Here is a 26,607-nt window from a genome sequence, read left to right as displayed (position 1 = left end):
TATCAGATTTACAAGTTACATTAGTTTACATTTACATTCAACAGATTAACCTCCAATTTGTAATCTATTATATTTAAAAACTAACATTCCCAATATAATATTAAAATATAATTGATTATATTATCATTATAATACATGACTAATTATTTTGAATCATAAATGTCTTTATTTCTTGAGTCAAATGTAGTTGCTAAAAATAAATGGTGACATTTTTTCACTATTTACATGATGAAGCACAGAAGATAAAATCTTACACCAAATAATAAAATATTATCTGTATTTCTTCTTAACACCCTTGAAAGTTTTACAGATTTAATGAGACTTTTGGAGTTTGGATATGAGTAGGTTTTTCTAAGGTGTCGATTCCGAACAGGGAACCCCCCCAAAAGGTAATATGACTTTCCTATCCAGCCTACAACCCACAGGGGGAAAATCTAATGAGATGATCCTTATCTGAAAAATACTTATAAAAGTGGTTTTTGAAGGATGGATCGGACAAAGCCTCACTGTAGAGAATCCACTAAAGACTAAAGCTTCACACTTGCTGTCATGAGTTTCTCTGCTGGTAAATATTTTGAAATGTCTCAAATGTCTATTTTTGTGCCAAGTAGTGTGAATATCTGTGGGTAAAGTTGCACAACACTGTGTAGATGGTTGTGAATGTGACTCCTGGTGTTTGCGTTAGCGTGTGTTATCTTCTTCAGCTCTCATTTGTACTCTTTCCTGTCCCTGCTATAGTTATCATCAGCCTCTGTGCACTTGTTGCACTGACGCACGGCAGACATCTGGGAGACACCAGGAACAAGGCAGTGAACACAACCCTCCAACTGATGCATCAAGAGATCAGTGCCACTCTGACCTACATTGTGAGTATTCTTTGTATTAGTTTAAAAAAGCTTATGTGGATCTTAACATGAATGAATGAAATGCATTAGCGGAAAAGACAAATTTACCCTTGGAGACAATTAAGATGACTTAATTTTACTAATAAACTTTGTTTTGATGAAAGGAGTTAGGGAAGATAGTCTATTTATAAAAGGCCTAGTTAGAGTTCATTATTCAGGGATTTCAGATCAGTAGAAGTACTACTACCAAGGCAGACAGCCATCCTTCAGGAGTCTGGGTCTGCTCGAGGTTTCTGCCCGTTAAAGGGAAGTTTTTCCTCGCCACTGTCACCAATCACAAGTGTTTGCTCCTGAAGGATTCTGTTGGGTCTCTGTAAACTTAATTTGATTCTGATTTGAATTGATAAAGCACTTTGTGACTCTGTCTGTGAAAAGTGCTCTATAAATAAAATTTACTTACTTACTTACTTACCACACACTGAAAAAACTCCACTACAAGTAAAAGCCCTGGATTCAGTTTTTTTTCTTTGCTCTTGTACATTCTGAATAATCACACATCTGTATTCTCAGACTCATCATCATCATCATCATCATCATCAGTAGCTAAGTAATTATTTTTTGTTGATGAAAGGTTCATTTGTTAATCAATGACAATTTTTTTTTTAATCAGTGAAAGAGGGCCCTTTTCAGTTTATATTTTGTGCACAAAATTTACTTTAAATTTTTTATATTTTTTTCTATATTATAGTTAAATATATAGTGTTTGTTTACAAAGTTCTGAAACTATTAACAGACACCTTTGACACAGGAGAAAATTTTGCCTATTTTTTATTAATTTATGTTTTTTTATAAAAAATGCTTAATTGAGAGTTGGGGGTACTTGGCTAAAAAAGTATATTTCAGGGGATACTCCACTGTAAAAAGTTTGAGAACCACTGATATACATGATTATACCTGCTATTATTATTAGAATGATTATGATTATGACACTTTATACAGTAGCACCTTTCAAACAAATGTGTGTCAAGGTGCTTTTTAGAGAAAGACTAAAAAAAAAAAGAAAAAAAGGGGGAGCATTTATAAACCCATATAGAAAGATGTAATGCTTCTGTGCATCACAGTAAATTGGAGATATTGAAGATACATGGTTTTCATTAGATGGGAAGAAAATGGAAAAAACTATACTGTAATCTGCAAGTTAAGCTGTCACATAATTGTAGTGAAACAAAAATGCAATATGTGTTTGAGGATCAGTTTAAAGGACCAGAAAATGGAATTACTCATGTAAATACAAAGACAGGTGGTTACAGAAGCCTCCTATTTTTAAGTGTTGTTGGGAGTGATGATACTCAAACACCTTCTGATCAGCTCCTGTCTCTTGCAGGATACCCTCAAAGGAATGCTTCCTGATTCCTCCTGTGCATCCATGAATATGGTGGAGCTGGAGCAAGCCAAGCAGAACTTCACAGCTGCAAACCTCGCCCAGTTCCGCTGCCACATGATGAAGGTGTCCGAGCTGACACCAGATCTGTCGAATCTGACAAACATCTGCCAGAACATCCAGCATGTGGCGCAACACCTGAGCAGCCAAACAGCCGACCCAAACTGCACCCTGCCCACGTTTGAGGGGGATGGGAAAAGCCACATCTACGTCAAGTGTCTGTTGGAGCTTCTGGTTGAGCTCCTCAACAAAGCAAAGTTCTGATTTTACAGCATGGTTCCTTTGTATTTATTATTAATTTATTATCATTTATTCATGTTAAATTATTATGACAATTACTGTAATCTTGTCTGGAAAGGGCTGGGAAAGTTAAAGTACTGTACACATTCTACAGATATGATCAGTGTCTGATACCTAAGTAATACTGAAATAAATCCGGTGATGTTGCTTTGTAGAAAGTGAAACCTTCTTAAGACCTTCTTCATTTTGTTGCTTTTATTGTCAGAGTCATGTAAGGCATCTTGTTGCTTCATGGATACTTCATGAAAAATTTGAAAAAAACAAACAAAAAAAACCACACCCATATGCATCATAAGAATTTTGTTTTTTTACTTAACGTAAATGCAATACAACATTAACTGTGTGGAGAACAGGAGCAGATCCAACCTGCAATGATATACTGTACATTATGTAGTACAAAAAGGCCTCACACAAACTGAAACAAAAGTTGCCAACAGGATATGACAAACATTTTAAAATCAGTGTAAGAGAGAAAGCGCAACAAAATGAAAATCAAAACACATGCTGAACTGCTGAGGGCACTTCTGTCATATCATGCATTAATTGTCGGTTTTAGGAGTTTCCACAAATGATCCAGATTTACATAATCAACAACTGAGATGTGCACTTGTATTTTCAATCATAACAAAAGTATTTTGTATAAGTCTGCCTCAAAAAGACCTTATTTCATTTGGTGACTGAGTCAATACATTTTAAATGTTGAATTTTTATGTTTTTAGTGCATCTAACAAGATTAAACGATAAAAACAACACAAAAAAAACCCTCTAATTCTGAGGGACCACACACAAAAAAGCTGCACATTCATCAAATACAAAGAAAAAGATCAGAGGTGCTTTTTTTTTTTCTTTTTTAACAATAAAACGTAAACTCCATTTTGTTCTGCAGAGAAAAAAAAGCAGTCACAAAATCCTTTTCTGCCTGAGGAGTGCTGAACCATGAGTAAACAAACAAAACCAACGACCAGCCTGTAGATAGAGTGTAAGGGCACTTAATTTGACTTTAAGGTTTTTTTTGTGCACACGGTCTAATTTTCAAGTTGTCAATATATAGTGCTCTGTCAGTAACACAAAATATAAAGTGATTGGATGGTAAACTACTCTTTGATATGGCTCTTGTTCATTAAGCACACGTTATGAAGGAGTGTAACATTGAGCAGAAAATAAGTCAAACCATAAGATGCAACATGTACCTTTAGAGCCAACATGATTGATTTGTTCGTAGCTGAATGAAAAATAATTACGCTCGGCAGCGTAGCCCTGAGTGATCCACGGAACAAAAGACAGCTCCTAAAACTACTGGGCATTTATCTAAGACCTTGTAACACTGTGCATGTGAATATAGTACATACTATATATAAAATGTGCACTGCTTTATCAGTTATGTTCCCTATGAGGGCTGTAAATACTATTGCTCCATTATGCTGTGACCTGCCCAGGAGAAACCCATGTGTGTAATATATCTACAACAGTTGTCTAGTACATTTTAAAGCTTAACTCAGTAGAAATGGGCAGAGCAAGCAAGGTATGAAGGAAGATGTTCAGCATGGACGGAAAAAACACCAGAAAACCACTGTTGTAAAATGACAAAATCAGATTCCCCTGAGTACATGAGGGACAGAAATACAATAAAGCTCTCATTCATCTTCGTAGTTTTGATCAGTTATCAACATGCCACAAGAATAATTTCACACAATTATTCAAATGAATTCTGAAACCTTTGTAGAAGTGAAAAACTAACTGTGCTGCTGCTAAGTCAATGAAAATCATGCACTCATTTTTCACCAAACATCTGCTCAGTTTACAAATCTGAGACAGAAAAGACAATCTTAACATTTCCCTTTTTTTAAACACGTTGTGTTTTTGCAATAAGAACATTCCACTTAAATATTCAATATATTGTTCAAAACCCAAATTTCACATACCACCTTCAAATAAAATATTCAGCAGATCTTAAAATACATGAAGGTAGTAGTTGTCGCTGCAATTCAAATAAAATACGATAAAAGCTATTCATGAACAATCTTTATAAAAGTACTAGTAAAGGGCGGCTGCCTGTGTGCGTCACTTGTAATAGTCAAAGTAAAATAAACCAAAATGTATGAGAATTAAACATACAACGTAGAAGAAAGTTGGACGTAGCTTGGATACATCTTATTTATTTTCCTGGGATGGTGTAGAGGGGAGGCACACACTGTGACCTTACAGAGTAGGTTGAAGGGATACGCCGCTTTGACGATGCTGTTAGGTGCTGGGTGCCAGCTAGTGGGACACCCTGCCTCCTCTGACTGAAGCTACATGTCTTTGTGTGTGACGGCCTGGATGGCCTCATCGGGCAACAGCAATGGGTCACTAAGGATGGACGTGGTTGTGCTCAGCTGGCGAAGTGTGCTCAGCACCACTGGAAAACAAATCATTTATTAAACATGAGCTGATAAGTGTGAAACTCAACACAGTGGTAATGTACTGGATCAGAATCTGTTGAAACTGGTGGCTCATCACCAGTTACTACATTTATACAGCTATTTACCCACTGGTATATGTTGTTAAAAAGCAGAGTTCCTGTTTCTTTCCCAGAAAGACTTCAAAGATATATTCCTACATTTAATTTACTGATTGTGTTGATGTTCATAACAGGTCAGAGTAAACCCAAAGGTTATTATATCAAAACAGAGAAAACTTAACTGAACCAGTGTGCTTGCTCTTTATTCAAATAAAATTCCAGACTTGTTCAAAACTGCTATTTTTTCCCCCCAAGACCTTGATTTTATGTATTTTTATACTTGCATGCCTACTTTTTTGGTTGAGATTGTACATGTTGTGTGTAGTAGAAAAGTTCATTTTAATAAATGTATGAGTCAATGAATGCATAATTCACAGTATATTATGTTTTACTGACAGAAAAGTTTTCAAACATATGAACATAATGTACTGCACACTTTTACTCCCACTCAACCAAATTTAGTGTAAGATTCTGTTGAAAGTTTCTGCCCTATAATTTAGATTAGATTGTCTTTGTGTAAAATTTATTACATACATATTTATATTTGAAAGTACTCAGATATTATAACTGCACAAGGCCATTTGACGTTGAAAAAGTAGGTCAAGGTCACCTATTCTCAATACGCTTCTGAACCATGCCAAGATGCATCCACTGTATAAATGTGGTGTAGATATCTCAATGCATTCTTCAAATAATGCAATCATGTCATTGAACGGACAGACATACGGCAAAATGATTATAATACTCCTTGGCTGAAGGGTAATGTACACACAAACAAGTTTCACTAGAATTATTCCAGTACCAACCGGTTAGTGAAATTATATCTAGTTTTTTTTTAACATGCTCTCCTCATGTGTTTCCTAACTTACAAGATAATGTGCCTTTGAGCATACTCTAAAATTCAACTATGAGAGAAACTTTTTCCATACTTTATTCAGACTTTCACACAAAATTCTAGACTTTTTAAGGTCTGAAAAACAGCATTTAAATATTCCAGACTTGTTAAGATTTTCAAGGCCTGTGCAAGCAACCTGTGAACATAAAAACAAGTGTTTACACCCACTGCTATTCGTCAAACTGTATGAGTTTCATTGGTGATTCAATGTTCATAAAAATAATGGTGTTTGCATGTTCACTCTGAACGTCCACCTGGGTCATACGTATTGACGATAAAAAACAGAGAAACTGCATTTTACCTAAATTATAATGTATTGATAGGATTATTGCTTCACAGGAAATTAAAGGTTTATATCCGTAAATGCTTTGAGTTGCCAGTGGTTGTTTAGGTCTATGAGGATTAAAAGTAGACAACAGATGGTGGTTGGCATGCCCCTTGTTGGAACAGGCATTCTTGATATTTTTCACTTTAATTTGATTCTGACATTGGCATGTTAAGTCATTTAATGGTCTTCTTCATCTTTAGTTTTTTTGTGTGATAGTCGCCACAGTAACACACATTTTTCTAAACTAACATTTTTTTCTTCCATTTTTTTAAACATTGTTTTCTCCAAATGACCTTCATTTTACAAAATATTTCTGGCCACACAACAATGCAAAAATGACACCAGTACAAACCATTGTTTCTGTTGGACTTTAAACTGTGGACACCTTAGATGATACTAGACATGACACACATCAACCGGAGATTTTTAAAAATCACAGTTTTTGCATTCTAAAAGGCTTTTATCTTGGTAACAAAGACAATAGCATCCTAGATGAAGAAGCCCAGAGGATTTACATTTCATTCTTTCGAGATAATTGTGACTTTGTGTAGTTTTTGATAGTTTTGGTCATTACTTGAATCAGATTTACATTTGACCTTGAGGCTTATTTGCTGACAAACACTACCATGAGCTGGTTCATCGCCCTGCGTGTTACCTATGCCCTGAGAAATCTGCTTAGAGCCCCATGTCATCTAAAGTCATGATACGGAAAACTAAGTTGGATCTGGCTCAGTTATGCATGTTGATATCACATACGAGACTTCCCTTTTTATTGCTTATCATAGTCATCTAAATTCCCTCAAGATAGATTAGTAAGTAGTCTTCACCATCAGAATTTTCACCATCTCCTTTAGCTGTTGTTTTATTGTCTGCATGAATTTAGGGTTAATACCTACATTTCAACTGTTGGCTTGGTAATTTATTATGCTTCCTGCTCATATATCCTGTATATGTAGTTGTATGTGACAATAGTTTTTTGTTTGGTTTTTTTTACAAAGAAAAGTTGCTTAACTTTGAACAATGCGGTACAACATTTGATGTCAAATGTTTTCCAGGACATTCTCATTTTGGACTTTTCCATTACTACAGCACTTAATAACTTGCATTTTCCAAGATGCACAAGAACCCTGTGTGTCATGTTAGACACATTTAACCACAAGAGATTGAAAAAGACTGCGTAACTGTCAAACAGGATACCCCAAGACATTATCTGTATCATTTACTAAACTACACATGGAGTGAAAAGATATAGTGATAAGATTCGCTGCAGTTTTGTGCAGCAGCTGCACAGAATCTTTTGACGTCACATTAAGACATTGACTTTGAAGAACTGGGTGCGATTAGCTTGAATTGGGAGTGAAAGTCATAATTTCCACAAAATGGGAGTTTAAAAAAAAACTACTTGGAAACTGTGATGAGTAACATAATCAAAGGTGCAGTGATTAAAGATTTGAGGTATTCTTTAATACTGAGATGAATTGCATTTCACGGCAGCTTAACCAATCACAGTTACCACCAGTTACAGTGATGATTCGACACTTTGCAGCTGCAACAAAGTCTCCCGCTGTACAAGATCTCTTTCTGTTTCATTCAAGACAGTAAAAGTATGTGTGTATGTTTGTGTTTGAGCAAAGATCTCTCTGACTTACTGGGTCTGAGAACTGGAAGGGAGCAGTGACGATCGAGCCACTGCAGTGTTGTCTGGCACAGCTCTGCTCTGCTCGTAGTTAACACCATCCCATTAAATGATTCAAAGAGAGGCTTGATAATGATGCTGAACTACAAAGGATAACTGTCAAGGATCGTTTATACTTCAGAGTGAGACAAACAGTTACTCCTGCCTGTTCAGCTGTCGAAGTGCTACACTCAAACCTGTACATTTATCACTTGCTTGCTTTTGAAGGGGTTACATATAGCACTTCTACTTCCAAATATTATAAAATGACCTAAACATTCTGGCCTAGGCCTCTTTATACTTGGGTAGAATCCAGCCTGAGGGTATACTTTGGCCTGATATACCGGTGCATTACAATCACCCACGAAGTCTGCATGTTAACCACAAGTATTATCCTCTGAATGAAAAAACCCAGGACAGATAACACAAACACTGGTTCTGATGACGGCCGTTCATTTAACTGCCATCATAGTTAGACGGAGGGGACTGTATTCAGTGGGTTATGATTTTCAGCTTTACCATCAGATGCTGAACCTATAAGTCACAAAGGGTGTGATCACTGCTCATCTAACAATAAAAATGAATACAATATAAGCACATTATGAGCTCCAGCGCTGAAGGATACAATCCAGAATTTCCAGTTCTGGAGAGTGCGAATCTTCACATACTCGTTGAACTTCTCCTGCATGTGGTCGAATCGATGACGTGTGACAGGCACCCCTGTTGCTGGAAGCTGTTCCTGACACAGACTGTGAACACCACGTGACAAAAACCAAGAAAGGAAACATGATGTGATAAACTTTATACGTTAGGTGAATAATAACAGTGGTCAGTAAAATCTGGTACCTAATGGAAGTGTTGAGCTCTTCTATTTCCTCTCGTAGTCTCCTGATCTCTTCTTGCATTTGCTGTCTCTCCTGCTGTAGCTTCCCAATGTGCTCCACTGTCTTTTGCAATGTGATTGCATTACTGCTCTATAAGAAATAAAAAACAGTGAGAAGGGTAAAGCTTTTTAAATGTTATCTAAGGTGTGGCGTGGATCGTCAGATTTTATTTTTAAATCTAATTGTGGAGAAAATTAAGTATATTCTGAATGTGTGAGGTGTTTACTGCAGACTTACATTTGACTGTGACTTCAGAGTGGGAACGAGGTTGCAGAGTGTTTTAAAACCAATGTTTATATTTGATCGTCTCTTCTGTTCAGCCGATATGTGTGTAGACCTTCGGCTCTGTCAAACAGAGACAGGAAAATATTACACAGAAATCTGGTAAATGTGTCATATATTGCAGAAAAATGAAGGGGAAAAAAAGGGAAATGCCACTAGTTTCACTTCAAGTTTCACACGTTTACAGAGGTGTTACATTTACTCTGTCATGATTCCTTTTAAATAACAAATAAATTAAACTGTAACACCATATGCATTCAGTAAAAACAGACTTTAAAAAAATCATTTTTCAAGAAGTGTAATGCTCCTAAATTTCCTAAAAATGTACACACAAGACACAAAAATGGAGCAATCATTAATTGAAGTAAACCATTAATGTTCAAACACACAAACCTGATTTTGCTCGTTCTTTACCAGAGGTGTGGTGGTGCTGCTGATCAGTGATTGAGGACTGGGAACCTGATCTAGCCCACACTGGGACCCTTGGCCTGTTCCAGACTGGTTGTGAACTGCACAAAGAAAAAAAAACATAAGGCGCTGTGCACTTTTAATACCCTGCGGCCAAATATAGTGTAAGATTCTGTTGAAAGTTACTGCACTATAATTTAGATTAGATCGTCTTTGTGTAAATCTGGTGCGGAAATCTCAATGCATTCTTCAGATAACGCCATTACATCGTTGAAAGGAAAAGTTGCCATTTGACCTTGAAAAAGTAGGTCAAGGTGACCTATTTTCAATAGACTTCTGCTCCATGCCAAGATGCATTCACAGTATAAATTTGGTGCGGATATCTCAATGCATTCTTCAGATAATGCAATTATGTCAGACGGACAGAAAGACAGACGACAAAAGAATTACAATACCCTTCGGCCAGAAGTTGGCCAAAGGGGTAAAAAAAACAAAAACCTAGAGTTAGAACTTTGCAGTTGTATGCTTTTGACAACCAGAAGCTACAAATTCTAAATGGTGCATGCTTCACGCACACATCTTAAACCCTGCAACACAGAAGATCTGTAGCAACACCCCAAACTGAGGGTGAAGATCAATGTCACCAATTCAGTATTGGGCCAAATGTGACATAAGGTCATAATCTTCCCTTCTGTTTCTGAGCTACGGTGTTGAATGATGGACAGAATTTTTTTTAGCAGAACACTGAAGCTGCATATGACTTTCATTACAAATTTTTCATCAAATCTGTAAAACCCGAGTCAAAGCCTGAGTATTATGAATCTGTAAGTCTGTAAGTGATTACGCACCTGAATCTCTTCCCTCACGGTGAACAATTTCGAAGTGTACTCCACAATAAACAGTCCATTTGTTCACAAAGAGAGCCAGCAGGTCACTTGGGCATTTTCAGAAATTTGTTGTAACGTGTATTGTGGGAAGCGGAGCTCCACGCAGCTGCGTTATGGCCACAGCGGCAACATTGCCTCTTGCTACAAAAATTACAAAATTGGTGACGAAAGTCATACGCAGCTTTAAGTGTAGTTTTGAGCTTTAAGACACAGTATAAATTATGTCATCTTTCCACCCTATTACACATTTATTAGAAATTATTTTAAAATTACTGTATAAATCCCTGAACCACTACATTCAAAGCAGTTCACCTTTTAGTCCAAGTGGACATTTGTGCTAAATCAGAGTTCATTTCATTATGATGTTCCTCAGTTATTGCGTTAAAGAGAATGGGATATACAGATGAACACCACAACCTAAAGCACATGTCCCACCATGGCTGTTACTAAAGCAGAGGCATAAAAAATGTAAAACACTAAATAACAGTTCGTTTGGCGTTAATGAGGTGCTATTCAGAAAGAGCGAACTAACCGACTCCAGAGGAGGGCTTCTGATTTTTACGGCTGGAAGAACAGATCTTTTTGGGGATGATCGGCAGAGGAGATTTCTGTATCTGAGACGCAACACGAAATCCAGAAGACTGTGACAAGAGAACAAACAGATAAATAAAGGCACGAGAAGAATCAAAAAATTACCAGAGGCACAAACCGCTCTATCTCAAAAAGATGCTGATTCTTCACTTCCTAACTGTTGCTACAAGTAAAGTTATTTTTTTTTATTACTGATCAAAACATTAACAATTATCACCTTCACAGAAGTTAGAGTCACAGTCTCCTAAACTCATTGTATGTATCCAGGATATTTTCTGATTTGATATTTACCCTGGCAAGGGGAGAAGGAGCGATGACCACTCCGGTACCGTCTGCTTTCAGAGATGTCGGTGTTACAATCACAGCGTTGGCAGGACCAGGGAAAGGGGCTGAAAAAACAAAAGAAAACAAGAAAGTAAACATTTACAGCAAGGTGAAGCACATTAACCAGAGAACTCACAAAGCATTAGATTTGATAATATAAGTCAGATAGCAAATGAGACCTGTCTTTGGCCTGTTTATGTGGGATTTCCATCTAATGTAAGATCAGCTAAAATATCGTCTTTGGTTTCTGTGAAATTTACAAAGGACACTTGTGTATATTGTCAGTCTTAGATACAATGTAAATTAGATTAAATTTACAGTGATAGCTTCAGGACTGATTAGTATTTCTAATGTATTAGGGTTCTTAATAGATTTAAAAATTTGCTAATTTATTGTAATCAACTACATTTTTTTCTTCTTAAGACTGAACCCTATTATAATTCATATTTAAATGTAAAAGTTACATTGGTTATGCAAATTTCATTCACTGGAGGCAATTTTAAAAGTATAGTCTTCTGTTTAATGTAACGCTTTTAGCTTTATATGAATTTTTCCCTGTGAATGATTTAATATGAAGATGATTTAATGATTTAAATAAAATCATCAGAACTAACGGTCAGCTTAAAAGGCGTATTTATGATCTGGAGTAATTAAGAACAAACCTGAGTCTAGATGTCAATGTACAATTTTAATTGAAATAAAGAAAACCATCAGAGTCGTTGATATTAGATATGAGCGTAGAAGGCAGTTGTGTCTTACATGAACAAATATAAATGATAATGGACAAAAGAAATATGTTCCAAGTTGCAGAGCCAACAATACTTTGAAGCATTTTCCATGATAATGCAGTTAATAAGAAAAAACAAAACCTTCTACCCAAATGATGTTTTCTCGCTATTTGTCTCCATATAGATTGTTATAATGTTTCGATTTATCATGTAACCATCATACAAAGGTGCTTCAACATGTTTCTCTCAGACATTGTTGCTGAGAGTTAGAGGCAGTTTCTCAATACACATACTTCTCTGGTCTTCATTTCTTGTGATCTCATGAAATTCATCAGTTGCGGTCCAAGTACTGTTCAACTTCAAAGTTCACACAAACCAAGAACGCGTGGAATACCTGGATGTTGTTCTTATCTGCTAGCTTAAATCAAGGATGCACTGATTGGTGACTCCTGTAGAATTGACTCTCAAATATCCCAAGATGCATTTCGTGCTACTCTCAAATGCAATGAAGGCTTCTGTGATAACTTAATTCAGAAATGTTTAATTGAGTAGATGACCGTCACCAGATGATGTGATACAATGCTGGAACACGTGCCAGAGGCAGAATAGCGAGAAATACATCTTTATTATCATGATATGGGATTCAACAAAATTTGTTCTAGTTTTGAAAAACATACATAACCTATAAAAAATATAATATAAATATAAAAGACATGTAGCCTATATAGTAGCACAAATGTATTGAAATCAAATTGAGTGACATTATGGTGATTTGAGGGAAATTTGTTAGAGAACCGATGGCAGAAACACAGTAGGGCCAAGGAGGAAAGTTCACAAGTATGCAGTCGTTCCAATTAGAGAGACTTGCGTTCTCTGGGACCGTTCTCACCAAGACCGTACTCAGTGAACTCGATATTGAGAAAGGGCCAGAAAGTGATAAGGGGGAGGGAAAACAAAAGAATGAAGTGGAGAAATAAAACATTACTTTTTAACTATTTTGCTGTGTTTGCTGTTCTAAAACGCAAACACACCCACCCACACCTTAGCCCAACTTGCAAGTAAAGCTGTCTGACACTGATCATTAATCATTAGTTAGTTGCCCTTATCAATCGATTAACGACTAATTGATAAGCAGTGATTTTCCTGAGAAGCTGAATTTCTCTTTCAATACAGTCTATAAGAATAAAAGATAAATATTGTTTATACACTTCATGAAAAAAGCATGTCATATTCCTCAATGACTGATTTATTGTACCATTGGATACAGTCAGCGTTTCCTGTGGAATTCATCTGTTGGTGTGGCGGTGTGTAATGGGGGGTACACGCGTGTACGTTTTGTCGGGGGGAGGGGGTTACTCAGCCGCGGATGCGTGCGTGTTGGTTGGTAAATGTGTGCGTGCGTCACTTTCCCTCCCACTTATAATACTATGGGGGTATGGGGCGGTACAGTCCATGCTCCCGCAGAAGTGAAAGTGAAACTTTTCGCTCATTTATCTTTTCTCTACCTCCTGAAGCTTCGCAAACTTTAATTTGCCCCCTGCTTTTTCCTGCGGCCACCGGGGTGACTGCAGGACTTAACGCAGGACATACCTGTGGCCCGGATCAGGAGCCTGGAGGATGTTTTCAACTTCTGTCTCACTGACACCAGATAGTCCAGATGACTGTGGACTAGACCAACCTCCAGGGAAAACGCTCCCATCCAAATACTGACTCCACATTTGTGCATGTATTTAGGCGGGGGTGCACTGCTCCCACAATCAGACAGCCGGTCTGTGTTTCGCTCCATGTCTCTAAAGCAATTCTAACTCATCAATGCCATGATCCGGTTCGATGACTGGCTATCCCAGCCACAGCGTTGCAGCGCGGACAAACAGGCAGCCATTGGACAGGTGGACAACGGCAATTAACCAACAATTAATAATTTGATCGAGCAAATTCTTATCAACAATTAAGCGATAGTCAATTAACTGTTTACATCCCCACCAGGAAGTAATACATTTTTCTAATCCATCAATTATATTTCAACGAATTATTAAATTAACACGGTAATTTTGACAACTCTAGTATGTATGTATGTATGTATGTATGTATGTATGTACAGTATGTATCTTATAAAATGTGATGAATCTGATTAAAAAAAAAAGAGGTAAAGGAAGAAAACAAACACAAGAAAATGGTACAAAGCAGATCCACCAACACAGCATGGACTGGCATAAAATTGTGAGTGAGATGTATGCAACGGAACTGTTGACCCATAAGATCAGGACTCAAGAAGAACAATGTCGAAAAAAGTGGGAGAAATGGTCTGATTATACAATGACAGGATAAGGACGATCTTATTGACAACAGCATTGAAGCAAACTGTACAGACATGGCAATCCACTATGTTGTTTTTCTTTAGAGGTTTGTATTTCTTTATGTTTTTGTCTTCCTTCTGTATGTCCACATCTGCTACATGGTCTTAAAAAAGAAACAATAAAAAGAAAGTGTTAAAAAAACAGGTAAAAAGACTGTTGTTGAGAAACTCTTCTAAGCTGCTGTAATGTTGTGCAAAAATAGAAATGTATTAATATTTTTTAGTATGTTCAAAACACAATACTGTATTGGAATAGTTTGCTTATGAGTTTGTGTAAAGATGTCACCAGAAGATTCCGTGTATTGAAAGGTCCCACTGACTAAACAAAAAGCTTCAGCACTATCTTGTGGTAAGAACGTTCAAGTGACACAGCTCTCATGTTCAATAAACAATGTAAAAAGCATAAATACTTCGACTGTAATCTTAACATCTACAGTTTCACAGACCTGTGAGGATGAGGTGTGAAGCAGAGAGGGGGTTTGCAGGAGCAATCCTCTGCACAGGTCGGTTTTTGTTGGTGCTGGCAGACTGGAAGGGGCGAGGCAGGGCAAAGGTCTGCTGTACGGGCGTGGCAGGCAGTGGAGCCATCTGTTGGAGCTGAGACGGTGGAGGCTGGGGATGCGGGGACAAGGAGCTGTACTCTGAGCCATGGCTGAAGGTGGTGGCTGCATTGCTGGGTGTGACAGTGGACGAGGCCGTGTGTGTGATCACAGATGGAGTTACAGTTGCGTCCAGAGCTGAGGTGTTGTCTAAAGGCGATGGCACTGGGGCTGCGGAGGCCATGTCTTGGCCTGGAAGACACTGCGCCAGCGGATCATGAGCTAATGGCTGAGAAAGTGCTTGACTATTGGGCGCCACTTGCCCAGGAAACAGAGGCATGTAGTTTTGAGCATATGCAGCATCACCACTGCCAGTGTCCGTTCCACCAGTCTGACTGGCCAAAGGAGGGGGGACAGGCAGCGGCCCAGGAGGGGAAATGTGGTCAGGTGTGAGCTGCATGGAAGACATTAACTGGGCCTGGATAAAAAGATCAAAACAGATGAAAAAGATCAAAACACTTAGGGCCTGATTTACTAAGATCGCAAATAACGGGCGCAAATTTGCTCGTGCTAAAAAATGTGTGCTATTGATTTGCATGTCACAGGTAATCAACGAAGATTGCCTGCACAAATGATAACAGGTGCAAAGTCTTGGAGACCGCAATATTTAAATGAGGATTTTGCATGTGCTACTGGTTGTCAATCTTGGAGACAGTAAGCTGGAAAAACTGTTCTGGGATACGCTAGCACTAATGGCAACAGTGCGCTGGAATGATCCAGACGTAAGGAAATGTAATGTTGCAAGGAGTTTTATCATAGAAGGTATTGCATGACTCCTCTTTGTGACTGGCCCCAAATCATCCCCAAGTTCATCTAGAAGTTCTAAAATGGCATTGCTCAGCAGACAATGCGTCTCAATTATTTTTTCTTCTGTCATTCCAAAAATTTTGACGCAAGCAGAAAAGATTGGTTCTCTGTGTTGACTTCGGTTGTGCCTATGCTGCCTCCTCACCACAACTGCAGCCATGAAGCTGTGCCAGTTAAAACCTGCTTTTCAGACGTGCAAAATATAGACGCAAAATCAGCCACTGCAATCAGTTTCAAGTTTGGTAAATTACAATCCAGGCGCTAAATAAATATTTGCATCTACTCCTCCCAATAATTTTGTGTGCATATTGCATATTCATCAAGGCAAACACACTAAATGGGTTGCACAAGCTATTTTGCCCATTTGAGAGACGCAACCCTCGTGCGTCCTTTTAGTAGATAAGCTTCAACGGGTTTTTGTGTTTTGCACATGTTTTTATATGCGCAAACCTTTAGTAAATCAGGCCCTTAATCCTTTCTTTCTTCTGAAATGAAAGGCATGTTTTTTCTTCTTTCTAATTCGGAATATGACTACAAGAAATCAAGGAGCCAGGCAGTATTTGGAATCAATATACATCTGGAGTGAAAAAGAAAACCTTAGTGTCTCAAATAACACAAATTAAACACAAAACATCTTTAAAATAGGAAGTACAGTGAGCTACCGACAGCATTTGTTATGCAGCTGAAAATTTTAATAAATAAATGCAGGTAATAAAAATGCAGCTTTCTGCAAAGTGGTGAATGTAAATTGAAAATAATATATTTGTAAATTAAATTTTTATGAATTAAAAAAGTAACATTAATCATAAAAAGATGAATATTTGATCATAATTTAAGTATAAATGAACAGTGAATAAATCACTTTCCTACTTACATAGATACTTTCCTACATCAGTCAAGTACTAATTTGATGACTGCTTTTAATCAAGTACAGTGCTGTGCAAAAGTCTTAGGCCATCTGTAACTTGGTTGTTGAAAGGGTTGAAATGAGCATAAAAAACTGAGAACTACACACAAAAAACTGAACTGAATGGATTCTTAAAATTAAAGTCACAATTTAGTGTGACCCCTGTCCTCAATAAAAAAAAAACAACATAAACAGTTACAAAAAATTACATGTGTTGAATGAAAGATGGTATGAAACATCAGAAAATTAATGCAATAAATCTGATATTGTCTAAACTAAAGGGTTAAAGATATGTTAAGTGCAAAGGGAGGTCACATTAAATACTATCACTGGTTTATATAAGCTGTTTTTTTATGAAACTTTTACCGCCGTTCATACTTCACATATATCCAGACTGAATTTTAATAAAGAGACTGAGAAATTTATATGTGTGGTTATTATAATGTTACTAAACCAACAAACCTAATATTGGCCTAGGATTGTTGCCCAGTACTGTACATTTTCTTGCAACTCAACCCACCTCTGTTCATTTTCAGCAATGGCAAGAAAGACTTTATTTTTTTCTAGCTACAATTTAACATTGTATGTAACAAAACATGAACTGGACACAGCAACAAATCTTCATTTAACTGACTAGATCTGCAGCTGTAATTCTACTGGACCATGGACAGATGGAAAATTCATTTCATTCTTCTCTTAAGGATTTGTATTATTGTCTTTAAGGTGTTTTCTGGAACTCATGACTCGTGATACTGTAACAAATAAACGTGATATCACTCTTGTCTAAACAGTTACATGAGAATCACATTTAATTTTACATGTTTAGAAATATGTCCCTTGGTTTGTCCACAGCTACAATAAGACACTGCAAAAATATACCTTTGGCAGGATTTTCAGGTAAACAGACACTATTAGCATTTTGCACCTAAAACATCAACCAAAATACTACAGAAGAGCTGCATGTATTGACTCCACTTAAACAAGCAAACTCTAGGGAGCTTTAAAGAGAGAGAGATAGTGTGAAATAGAAGCTGTATTTTGAGGCAGTGCTCTTCTAGATAATATCACTTTATTGTTAAGCAGTTTGAGCAGTAAGTCACGTGTGAAAAGTACTACGTAAATTAAGTTTAGTCATTTTATTATGTTACTTAAATTTCTTTGTGGAACTACATTGAGACAGAAAATGGTAGAAGACGTGGCAGAAATTGACCAGAAATCTCCTTCACAAACTCCTGTGGTGGTGTGTGTTAGGGGCTGAGGCTTAGGGTGGTGTTTACCTGTGACTGAGAGCTGCTGCTGGGTAGAGGGGTGACAGATGATGCAGTGGGGGAAACAGAGGGGAAGGCGGGCTGACGGAGGCTGTGAAATAAGTCTGGAACAAGAGTCTCTATGTTAGCTAGATGTTAGTAAAACCACACTACTGTTTTGTGTTAGGCTAAGCCAACTGAGTTACAAGAACATGAACAAAGTTTGCACCATTAGTGTGTGATTGTGTGCAATTCTACTGCAACTGAAGACGGGGCCTTACTGCTACCTTGCAGAGGGTCAAAAGAGTCCATGAAGTCTAAGTTGGGTTGTAATGGGATGAGTCCTGGCTGGATCATGTCTGCATTTCCTGCATGAGCTGTGGAGAGCAAGGAGACAGAAGGGAAAACACGCAAGTTTTTTGATGCACAGAAGTGTGGAGTAACAAAGTCCAAATACTTTGTTTCTGTACTTAAATCGCTTTCGCGAATCTGTACTGTATTTTCCTATATTTTCAAAATAAGTATCGAGTATTTTTATTATGAACAATTGCACACACCTCAAGAGTTCTTCTGAACATAATTAGATGAAAATGTAAAGGATGGATAAGATGTACATTTTTTTCCCCAGTATAAGTAAGAATGGTTTCATTTCATTCAGTCTTTGCATTGCATGAATTAATAGTAAAGTTCAATTAGCTTTGCACACAAACTGTAGGCAGAAATGTCCTACTTTATCCTTTTATACTTTTAACACATTTCAGAATCTGTACTTTTTCACCTTTACTTGAGTAAACAAGTCAAATCAGTGTCCTTGGTATTTTTTATTTTTTTTCACAAGAATCTGCACTTCTACTTCAGTCAAAAACGTGTGTTTTTGCCACTTCTGGATGCACATATAACATAGTATGGGCACATCAAATCTAACAGACAGCTGTGGATTGTCTCACCAATCTCTCTTGGATTGGGCCAGGCTATGGGCTGGTGCGAGGCCAATGTGGAGAACAAGGTGTCTGAAAACTCAGACATTAAGACATCCATGTCGAAGAGGTTGTCCATCTCCATAGGGGCAGGTGAGGTTTCACTATGTTTTCGAGGCATACGCCATGCGGTGGTCTCTTCATCCTGATAAAACGAGACACGGAGCCTGTCTGGAGATACTTCCCCAAACATCGATAACTGCTCCCCCGGGCCCTTTGAGTATTCAAAATGCAACCACCAAGCCGGTTAATGACACACATGCATGCAGTGCTGAGTATAGTCAACAAAGGATGGCAGTTACACAAGGGAGGCAAAACAAAGGTTTTAGTGGCACAACATTGTCTTCATATTTCATGCACTAGTCTTCTAAAACACTACTTATGTACATACATGTCTGTTGACAATTTAGAACTGAAATGATGTACAAGCAGTTCTAACTGTGCTTTTACACCGTGAAATATGATCTATTAAATGCATATGTTGATTTTATGTTGACTGTGTTAGCAATGGGCATTTCATTAGTACTGACCCCTGGCAGATCAAATGCTAATATTAATGGCATGTAGATGTATTAAGCATAAACTGATTTTTGATTTGCATACCTTAAGCAGGCTTGACAGGTCATCATCCTTGTGCTTTTGTAACTATAAGAGGTATAAATGCAACATTATGTAAATATTAATGTGGTATAAACAATACATGCTACATTTAAGAAATTCCTAAAATGGTTTATGACACACTACCCTTTTCTTAAAATATGTCCTCCACTTGTGATACTCTCTTATGACAATTTCAATTCTTCTTTTAAAGCTCTTTCCCTCTGTGGCAATGGCCTGCAAAAGACAAACGAAGTACATGAAAATAATGTATAAAGGGAGTGAAAAAAAGAAAGTTAAATTAAAAACCACTGAATCAAACACACACACACACACCTCTGCTGGACGATGGACATCCAACTCCATACTTCCATCAAGGGGAGTCATGAAGTGACAAACAGGATTCTCCCTTTTCTCAACATCTGGGGACAAAAAAAACAAAACAAAAAAAAAACACTTGAAAATGAAGCCTGATGAGCCACACCAAGTTTTAATTTTTGCAACATGAATACAAGTATCAGTCACTGTTACAAAACATCTCAAGGCATGTAAACAAACCAGATACAACAATTGCAACACAGTGTCACCTTTAATGTCAGCCGTCAAACATTTTATAATTGCCTTGCAGCCCATTACAGTTCAAGCAGTCTAAGAGATAAAACTTGGGCATGTGTTCGGTGTGGGTTCAGGCTGATTGATGGCTGTGATCACTGAACAGATTCTGTTGCTTAAGACCAGGACGTGACTCTACTGCTCTACAATGTGTCTCAACACAGGAGCTTGAAAAACTTCCATAACAGGATGAAACATTGTCAGATTGTGTGTATTTATATTGAGACTGAGAGGAGAAGCTGCAGAATGAAGATCTGTATTTTCAAATCCCAGTGTTTCTTTCCCCCAAAGCCAATATTAATTTGATAATTCAATTTGATCAATAGTCATATTAATAGATATTAATATAACTATTCATAAAAATCTGCAAATCCAGTTTTTAAGAATCCACATTTTACACACAATTTTCTTTTTCAAAATCATCCTGAGCGTTCCCATCTTGATGCAGATAGAGTCAACTGTTTGATGTTACTTTACATCATGAAATGTATATTAAAAATAGTTAAAAACAGTTAGATTCCCAGTCCTAGTGATGACCCCAAACTAGTCCTGTCACACATCCACACCTCGTTTCACTCTTAGTCTCTTTCCAACTTTGTAGCACTTTCTGACTCAGGCAGAGGGTGGAATTTGACCCAGAGCTGAGGTGAAATGAGCCATTAAAAAAAGACTGTGAATTCAGATCACTACACACTAAGCAACACTGTCCGAGAATACTGATATAAATGTAAAACCCTTACACTGCATATACCAGGCTCTCCATATGGCATTGTTCAGGCGGATCTTGTCTCTCCAAAGCAGCTTTAGGCCTTTAAAGTTTTTCCACTTGGGAGATACCAACTTTCCACTAAAAGACAAAAAACAGTGAGAAAACAATGAAGTTGAGTGTAAACAAAGTAGTTGCTTCATCAGTGTCTCCTACTTTAAGCACCCACACACCCACAGATCATAGGTATGCTTTTCTACAGGAGCCCAGTGGCTTATATTCATGCCTGTACAGGACCAAAAGAAGATTATATAAACACAAAACCCATTGAATATTGTCTGTGTGAGAGCATAGTGCAGCATCAGTATGTCACCAAATAAACATGTTATTGACAGAACAGTTGCTGTTTAGTGACCCAAAGCTTTAAAAACACTGAACCAGTACCAGTCAGTCTGCACAAAGTAAAACGGCACCATTTGTTGACAGAAGTCACAGTAAGATGTAGGGCTAGGATATGAAGTTATTACAGTATAAGTATTTGTATGTCCCTAAAAATGTGTAAATCAGGATACATATCAAATCATTACATATTAAAGGCTGGTTTGTGCTCCTGAGTAAAAATGAGAGAAACCAGGTAGTTAATTAGGTTTCAAACATGCACTGTTCTTCTCTGTCTGTACATATTAAAGGCTTATACTGAATGTGGCAAGCATGTTGCAAAGTGGATTTTTCGGGAGCTATCTAAACACTGAAAATCATTGAAATCTGAACAACTACTAAATGTAGATCAAGAACAATTAAATCACAGTTTAGGAATAACCCTTTACATCACGTGATGCCTTTGGCTGAAGCTCTAGAACAGTGCATCTATTTTAAAGTAACATTTTCAAACAAATTGAATTTTTTTTTCTCCCTTATTTGTCTCTTGCATAAGAACAGCAAAAATAGCTACAATAATAGCCCTTGAGAATAATTCTAGAATAAAACAGTAAAACAAACAAAAACAAGAACAGGTCACTTGATTCTGCAAAGGCACAGACCTCAAGGAATGAGGCACGCAAAAAACAAACACAGGAATCTGTCAAGGTCAAACTCAAGTAAGGACAGTTACTCTGCGATATGGAGACAAGGAGGCAAATACACCGAGTCAACAGCATGCACCTGCACAGCTTGACAAGGGAGCACTGGAAGAACTAATGAGCTGTGAAATGACTTGTGTTGAGTATTAGAGAGTGTCAACAACACTTTAACCTGGCAATAAAAGAACATGTTTATTGTCCCATGATGCACTGGAACTTGAAAAAAAGAGTGAGGACAATATACCTTTAGAGTAAATTCTGCAGTGACTTGGTAGGACAATGTTTATCACAAGAAAATGCTCAACCGGCAGTTTCCCTCTTTCCATCCTTCCTCTCGTGCATTTTTTAACACTCTACCCTTCCTGTCCTGCACTTTTTTCTCCTGTATTTTCCCCTTGTCTTTCCAGTTTTGCTGTACTAGTTCTTTGGATAGGAAACTAAAGCTAGATTTAGAAGCAGCACTGCATTGACAACGGACCCACTCATGTTTCTGTTTTGAATAATAAGTGCACATAAATATTGGTCAGTTCCCCTTTTAGGATAAATTACAACAGCAGGGCAGACACTAGGACTAGTGCTTTCTTGGTCTATAATTAGTTTTCCTGATGAGTCCAAGTTGGTGTCATTTGCAGTGTCGGAGGGAATCCTCTGCGCAGCTGGCTCTGCACCAACACCATGACAGTAAACAGAGAATCAAGAGGTAGGCTATTTGAGGCCAGCATTTTTGTCTCTCCATACCTTTCAATATCTGGTTTACATGTAGCGAATTTCCAAGATTTAGCCTATATTGTTTCTAAAATCTCTGAAGCCTTCAGTGTTTTGTTTTTGCTATTTGTTTGACTCCTGATGATCTCTTATTAATAGCACAATATACATAATATAATAAAAATCACTGTAGCCTAATAGATGACAGTGTGAAGTAGCAAAGGTTGATGGGAGTCACTGCTTTCATTACGATTGTTGATGAAAATCTGTTTGATATGACTCAGACAGAAATCATGCTGTCATGTATTAAAGTTTCATGTTCATCTTATATTTACCGAAATACATTCACATCATTCATCATGTCATGTTAAATGTTAACGTTACTGAAGTGGATGTGATGCCATTAATGAGTGAAACAGGTAGTTACAATGACTTAATAGATTTCTCTTAATTCCAACTTTGTTAGAATGTAAGTAACTACACAGGTCATAAGTATACGGACAATTAGAATTCAGGTGTTTCATTGGTAATGGGTAGGGATGCACCGATACCACTTTTTTTCCAGACCGAGTTCAAGTACAAGTACTTACATTTGGTTACTTGCCAATACCGAGTACTGATATGAGTACTTAATAATACCGTTACAGTTCTTAGTTACTTTTGAAAATGTGCTTTATTGTCGTTGTCATTAGTCTGACTGGAACAAAGTGCTGCCACTAACATTAAATGCGTTGGAATAGCGTTTCTCAATCAATCCACCAGAGGGCGTCGCTCTGAATTAACCATACTTGCTAAACATCACGAAGAAGAGTAAAGTTTTTTTAGAAGAAGAAGAAAGTCAGTAATAACAAACACGATGACGACAGAGAAGGTAATACTAATGTGGATACTAATGTTGATATTGATGCGGGTAGTTGTCATAAATATGTCAGCAGTTTTTCACTAACTCACAGTCGCTCTTTGAAAAGATCTGCTACCTCCTTAGTTGTCGGTGGTACTGCTCCTCCATCTGAGTTCACATAGAGCCTTATATATAAGATAATATGATGATCTTTATATGGCTCTGGGTACGCATCAGCAGGCTCTGGAAAAACGGACAGAATTATGTACAGAATGTACACAGAGGCAATACGCTCCATCCGTATCCGTCTGTCTTTTTATCGTAACTTGCAGTCACCATTACTTTTGTCACCGTCGTTTATTTTGAAAAATCTCTACACTGCTGCCATTACTCCTGTGCCATGTACCTGCTGCACTGTGAGGTGAACGTCACGTTGGTGTAAAGTGGTATCGGTGTGTTTGTATCAGAGCACTTTTACGAGTATGAGTAGAAGTACACGCACTCAATATCGGACCGATACCTGATACTGGTATCAATATCGGTGCATCCCTAGTAACAGGGCTGGGCTACAAAAGAGTAATGACAAATCCCAAATATAATTTCATATTGTGATAAATATCCTTGTTATAAACATTTTGTTTTGTCTTTAGGGATTATTTTCCTTTACACTATCATCTATACTTACACATTCCTGCAGTTTGTTATTGGTTAATTTTACTCAATGGTGAAATAATTACTTTATCATGATCATTTATCATTTTTAAGTATTTGTACTATTTTGACCATAAATAATCACTTTAAACTACAAGTAACTGTCTAGTTTCTTCCTCATATCAGCCTTTAATCTCAAATAAAATGCTGATGGGACATTTATCATGATAATTATTGAAAAATGACATTAACACTTTTAAAATGATATTTCAAATCAACAGGAATGGGAAATGAGATGTGCTCCAATATTTTTCTCAATGTATTGCATATAATATAGGAATAGTAATTTTTATGTCCCATTTGTTTTTTGTGTAATATTTAAAAATGCTTTCATTCTCCAGTGACTGTTAAGCAATACTTGCTTCTCTATTTCTCACAATATCAAAATAAATATTCTGTTAAAGGCAAATAATTTTAGCTGTTGTGGTTCATCAGCATGGAGCATATCGGTATATGTGCCATTCCAAATCTTATATTTTATATTTTTTTGAAAATGAGCAATATATTATTAAGTCATTATCCAAGTGCAATGGATCCCAAACCAAAATGACTCTGTCAATGTTATTTTAGAATCTTGAGGGGAAACAAAATGGAACCATGAAAGGTTATATAAAGTAAAGAATGACTACTCTCACTGTCAAAACTAAATCTGAAACCAAATATTGAATTAAAATGTTGTTTGCTGAGATTTTCTGATTTTATGCATAACACTGAGTTGTTTGTCAATTTTTGCCAAGGAAATTCTTACCCACCACCAGTAATCACCAAACTGATGTGTTCTAAACGTACAGTACTTCAGCGGGAATATTATGTAATTCATGTGTCTCAACTCTCTTCCTGAACATGCCTGGGGCTGTACCTGCCTTGGCACAAACCAAACACTAATGACTTCATCTGTCATGGCAGAAAGAAAGCTGACAGATTAGTCTGAAAATATCAAAGCCTGACACAGCCCAGGGAATTTTTGGCAAGACCTGCTGGATCTTTAAAGGAGGAACATTTTGTCACAACACAGAGAACTTTACTTTATTCCAGGGTGTAAACTAAAACCAGGCCAGAACACAATCTTGCATTCACAGCAGAAAGAATGTGGTTTTGGATCACCAGGCTGTGTCCTCAGAGCACACTAGAGCTGACTTCAAATTCTAAGTGGGGTCAAGCAGGAAGTTACACTGAGGAGACTCGTGACTACAATTTCACATATGTGTCCACTGCCTGACTTCAGTTATCTCAACGTGACGTTTTGAGCAACTGGGTGAAAAGGAGCCCAATAAACCTGTAAAAGTGACTCCAGTGTGGGGCTGCAGGCTGTGTGTACCTGTATGCCAGGGTCATGCACTCAAACAGTTTGGTCAGTGATGCGTCTATGGAGAGGTGAGAGGTGCTGGCCTTTCCAAAGTGATAGGTCTGACAGGTCTGTTTGTTGACAGTGTCGAAGTCGTAGCCTTTCTTCGGTGGGTGCTCACTGTGGGGCGAGGACACCATGAAGTGTCCGCTGTGGATGATCTGGGATCCGTCCTCCGTCCTCTTCAGCCCCAGGTGACTCTCCTCCGCGTCCGAGTCGTCATCCTGCTCCTGCTTAACGCTCACCGGTGGCCGCCGGTACTTCTGCCGTAAACACATCTCCCTAGTATCCATGTCGGTAACTCATCGGACAAATAGCTAACGTTAGCCAGCGAGCTAGAACAATAAAACTCTCCCTTTCATGAGGCTTGGCCACGGCGCTGGAAAACGCGGGCGAGGCTGGCTGTTAAAGTTTTTCACTTTCATGCCGTGTAGCAGTTCTCCTTTGTTCACTCATTTTTAAGGCACTGCGTTAATAATTAATGAACCAAGTTAACTTGTCGTTGCGTTGTTTGATAGTTGACGTAGCGAAGAGTCGCGCAGACCAGCTGTGACGAAAAACTGCTCTGGGGTTTTCTGTCCGGAGCAGGAAGTTCCTGTGTGAGCGCGTCTCTGATTGGTCAGAGTCAGAGCCCCACCCACCACACTCAAAATAAACCCGAGTTCGTTCGTTTCTTGTCCAGACACTGAGCTGCAAAAATGGCACAAAAACTCACTGTTCTGCGATCACTTCAGCTTTATTGTTAAACTACTTGCCGGGCATTTTAGAAAACCTTTAATCTAAGGTAAAAGTAATCTGAGCATGATTTTAACATTACTACGCAATAATTTACAATAATATTTGTAAGTTATCACATGGTAGGCAAGGCTGTCATGTTTTTAAAAATGTTTTTTGTACTTTATTCTTATTTATTCGTTTATTTTGTATGAATTAGAACTGTAAACAGAAATACTGACTCATTTGTTCCTCCAATTTCTTCCTGTTTTCACTATTACACACACACACACACACACACCTATATATATGTGTG

The 26,607-nt window shown here is 37.6% G+C and overlaps 1 protein-coding gene across 5 annotated transcripts; it reads right to left on the bottom strand.

The window, feature by feature from the left end:
* Positions 1–2,871: 2,871 nt before the first annotated feature.
* mlxip (MLX interacting protein) lies at positions 2,872–26,144 on the bottom strand. 5 transcript variants are annotated; one of them, XM_030143863.1, is made up of 17 exons: positions 25,551–26,144; positions 20,931–21,037; positions 19,915–20,000; positions 19,726–19,815; positions 19,585–19,626; positions 18,952–19,195; positions 18,289–18,381; positions 18,035–18,129; positions 14,891–15,461; positions 11,328–11,425; positions 10,978–11,086; positions 9,544–9,659; positions 9,106–9,213; positions 8,831–8,958; positions 8,610–8,733; positions 7,959–8,088; positions 2,872–4,984 (listed from the first exon to the last, which is right to left on the bottom strand). In XM_030143863.1, exons 1-17 carry the CDS (start codon positions 25,868–25,870, stop codon positions 4,878–4,880), a joined length of 2,568 nt encoding a protein of 855 aa, XP_029999723.1. In that variant the 5' UTR covers positions 25,871–26,144; the 3' UTR covers positions 2,872–4,877. The 5 variants fall into 5 exon arrangements, with proteins under 5 accessions (XP_029999723.1, XP_029999725.1, XP_029999726.1 ...); XM_030143865.1 differs by having other exon boundaries at positions 10,978–11,059; XM_030143866.1 differs by having other exon boundaries at positions 14,891–15,245.
* Between the last annotated feature and the right edge of the window lie 463 nt (positions 26,145–26,607).

Source organism: Sphaeramia orbicularis, chromosome 9 (genome assembly GCF_902148855.1).
Source record: "Sphaeramia orbicularis chromosome 9, fSphaOr1.1, whole genome shotgun sequence".
NCBI classification, from domain to species: domain Eukaryota; kingdom Metazoa; phylum Chordata; class Actinopteri; order Kurtiformes; family Apogonidae; genus Sphaeramia; species Sphaeramia orbicularis.
Note: the sequence above shows the minus strand (reverse complement) of the source record. Positions and strands in the feature narration are given on the sequence as shown.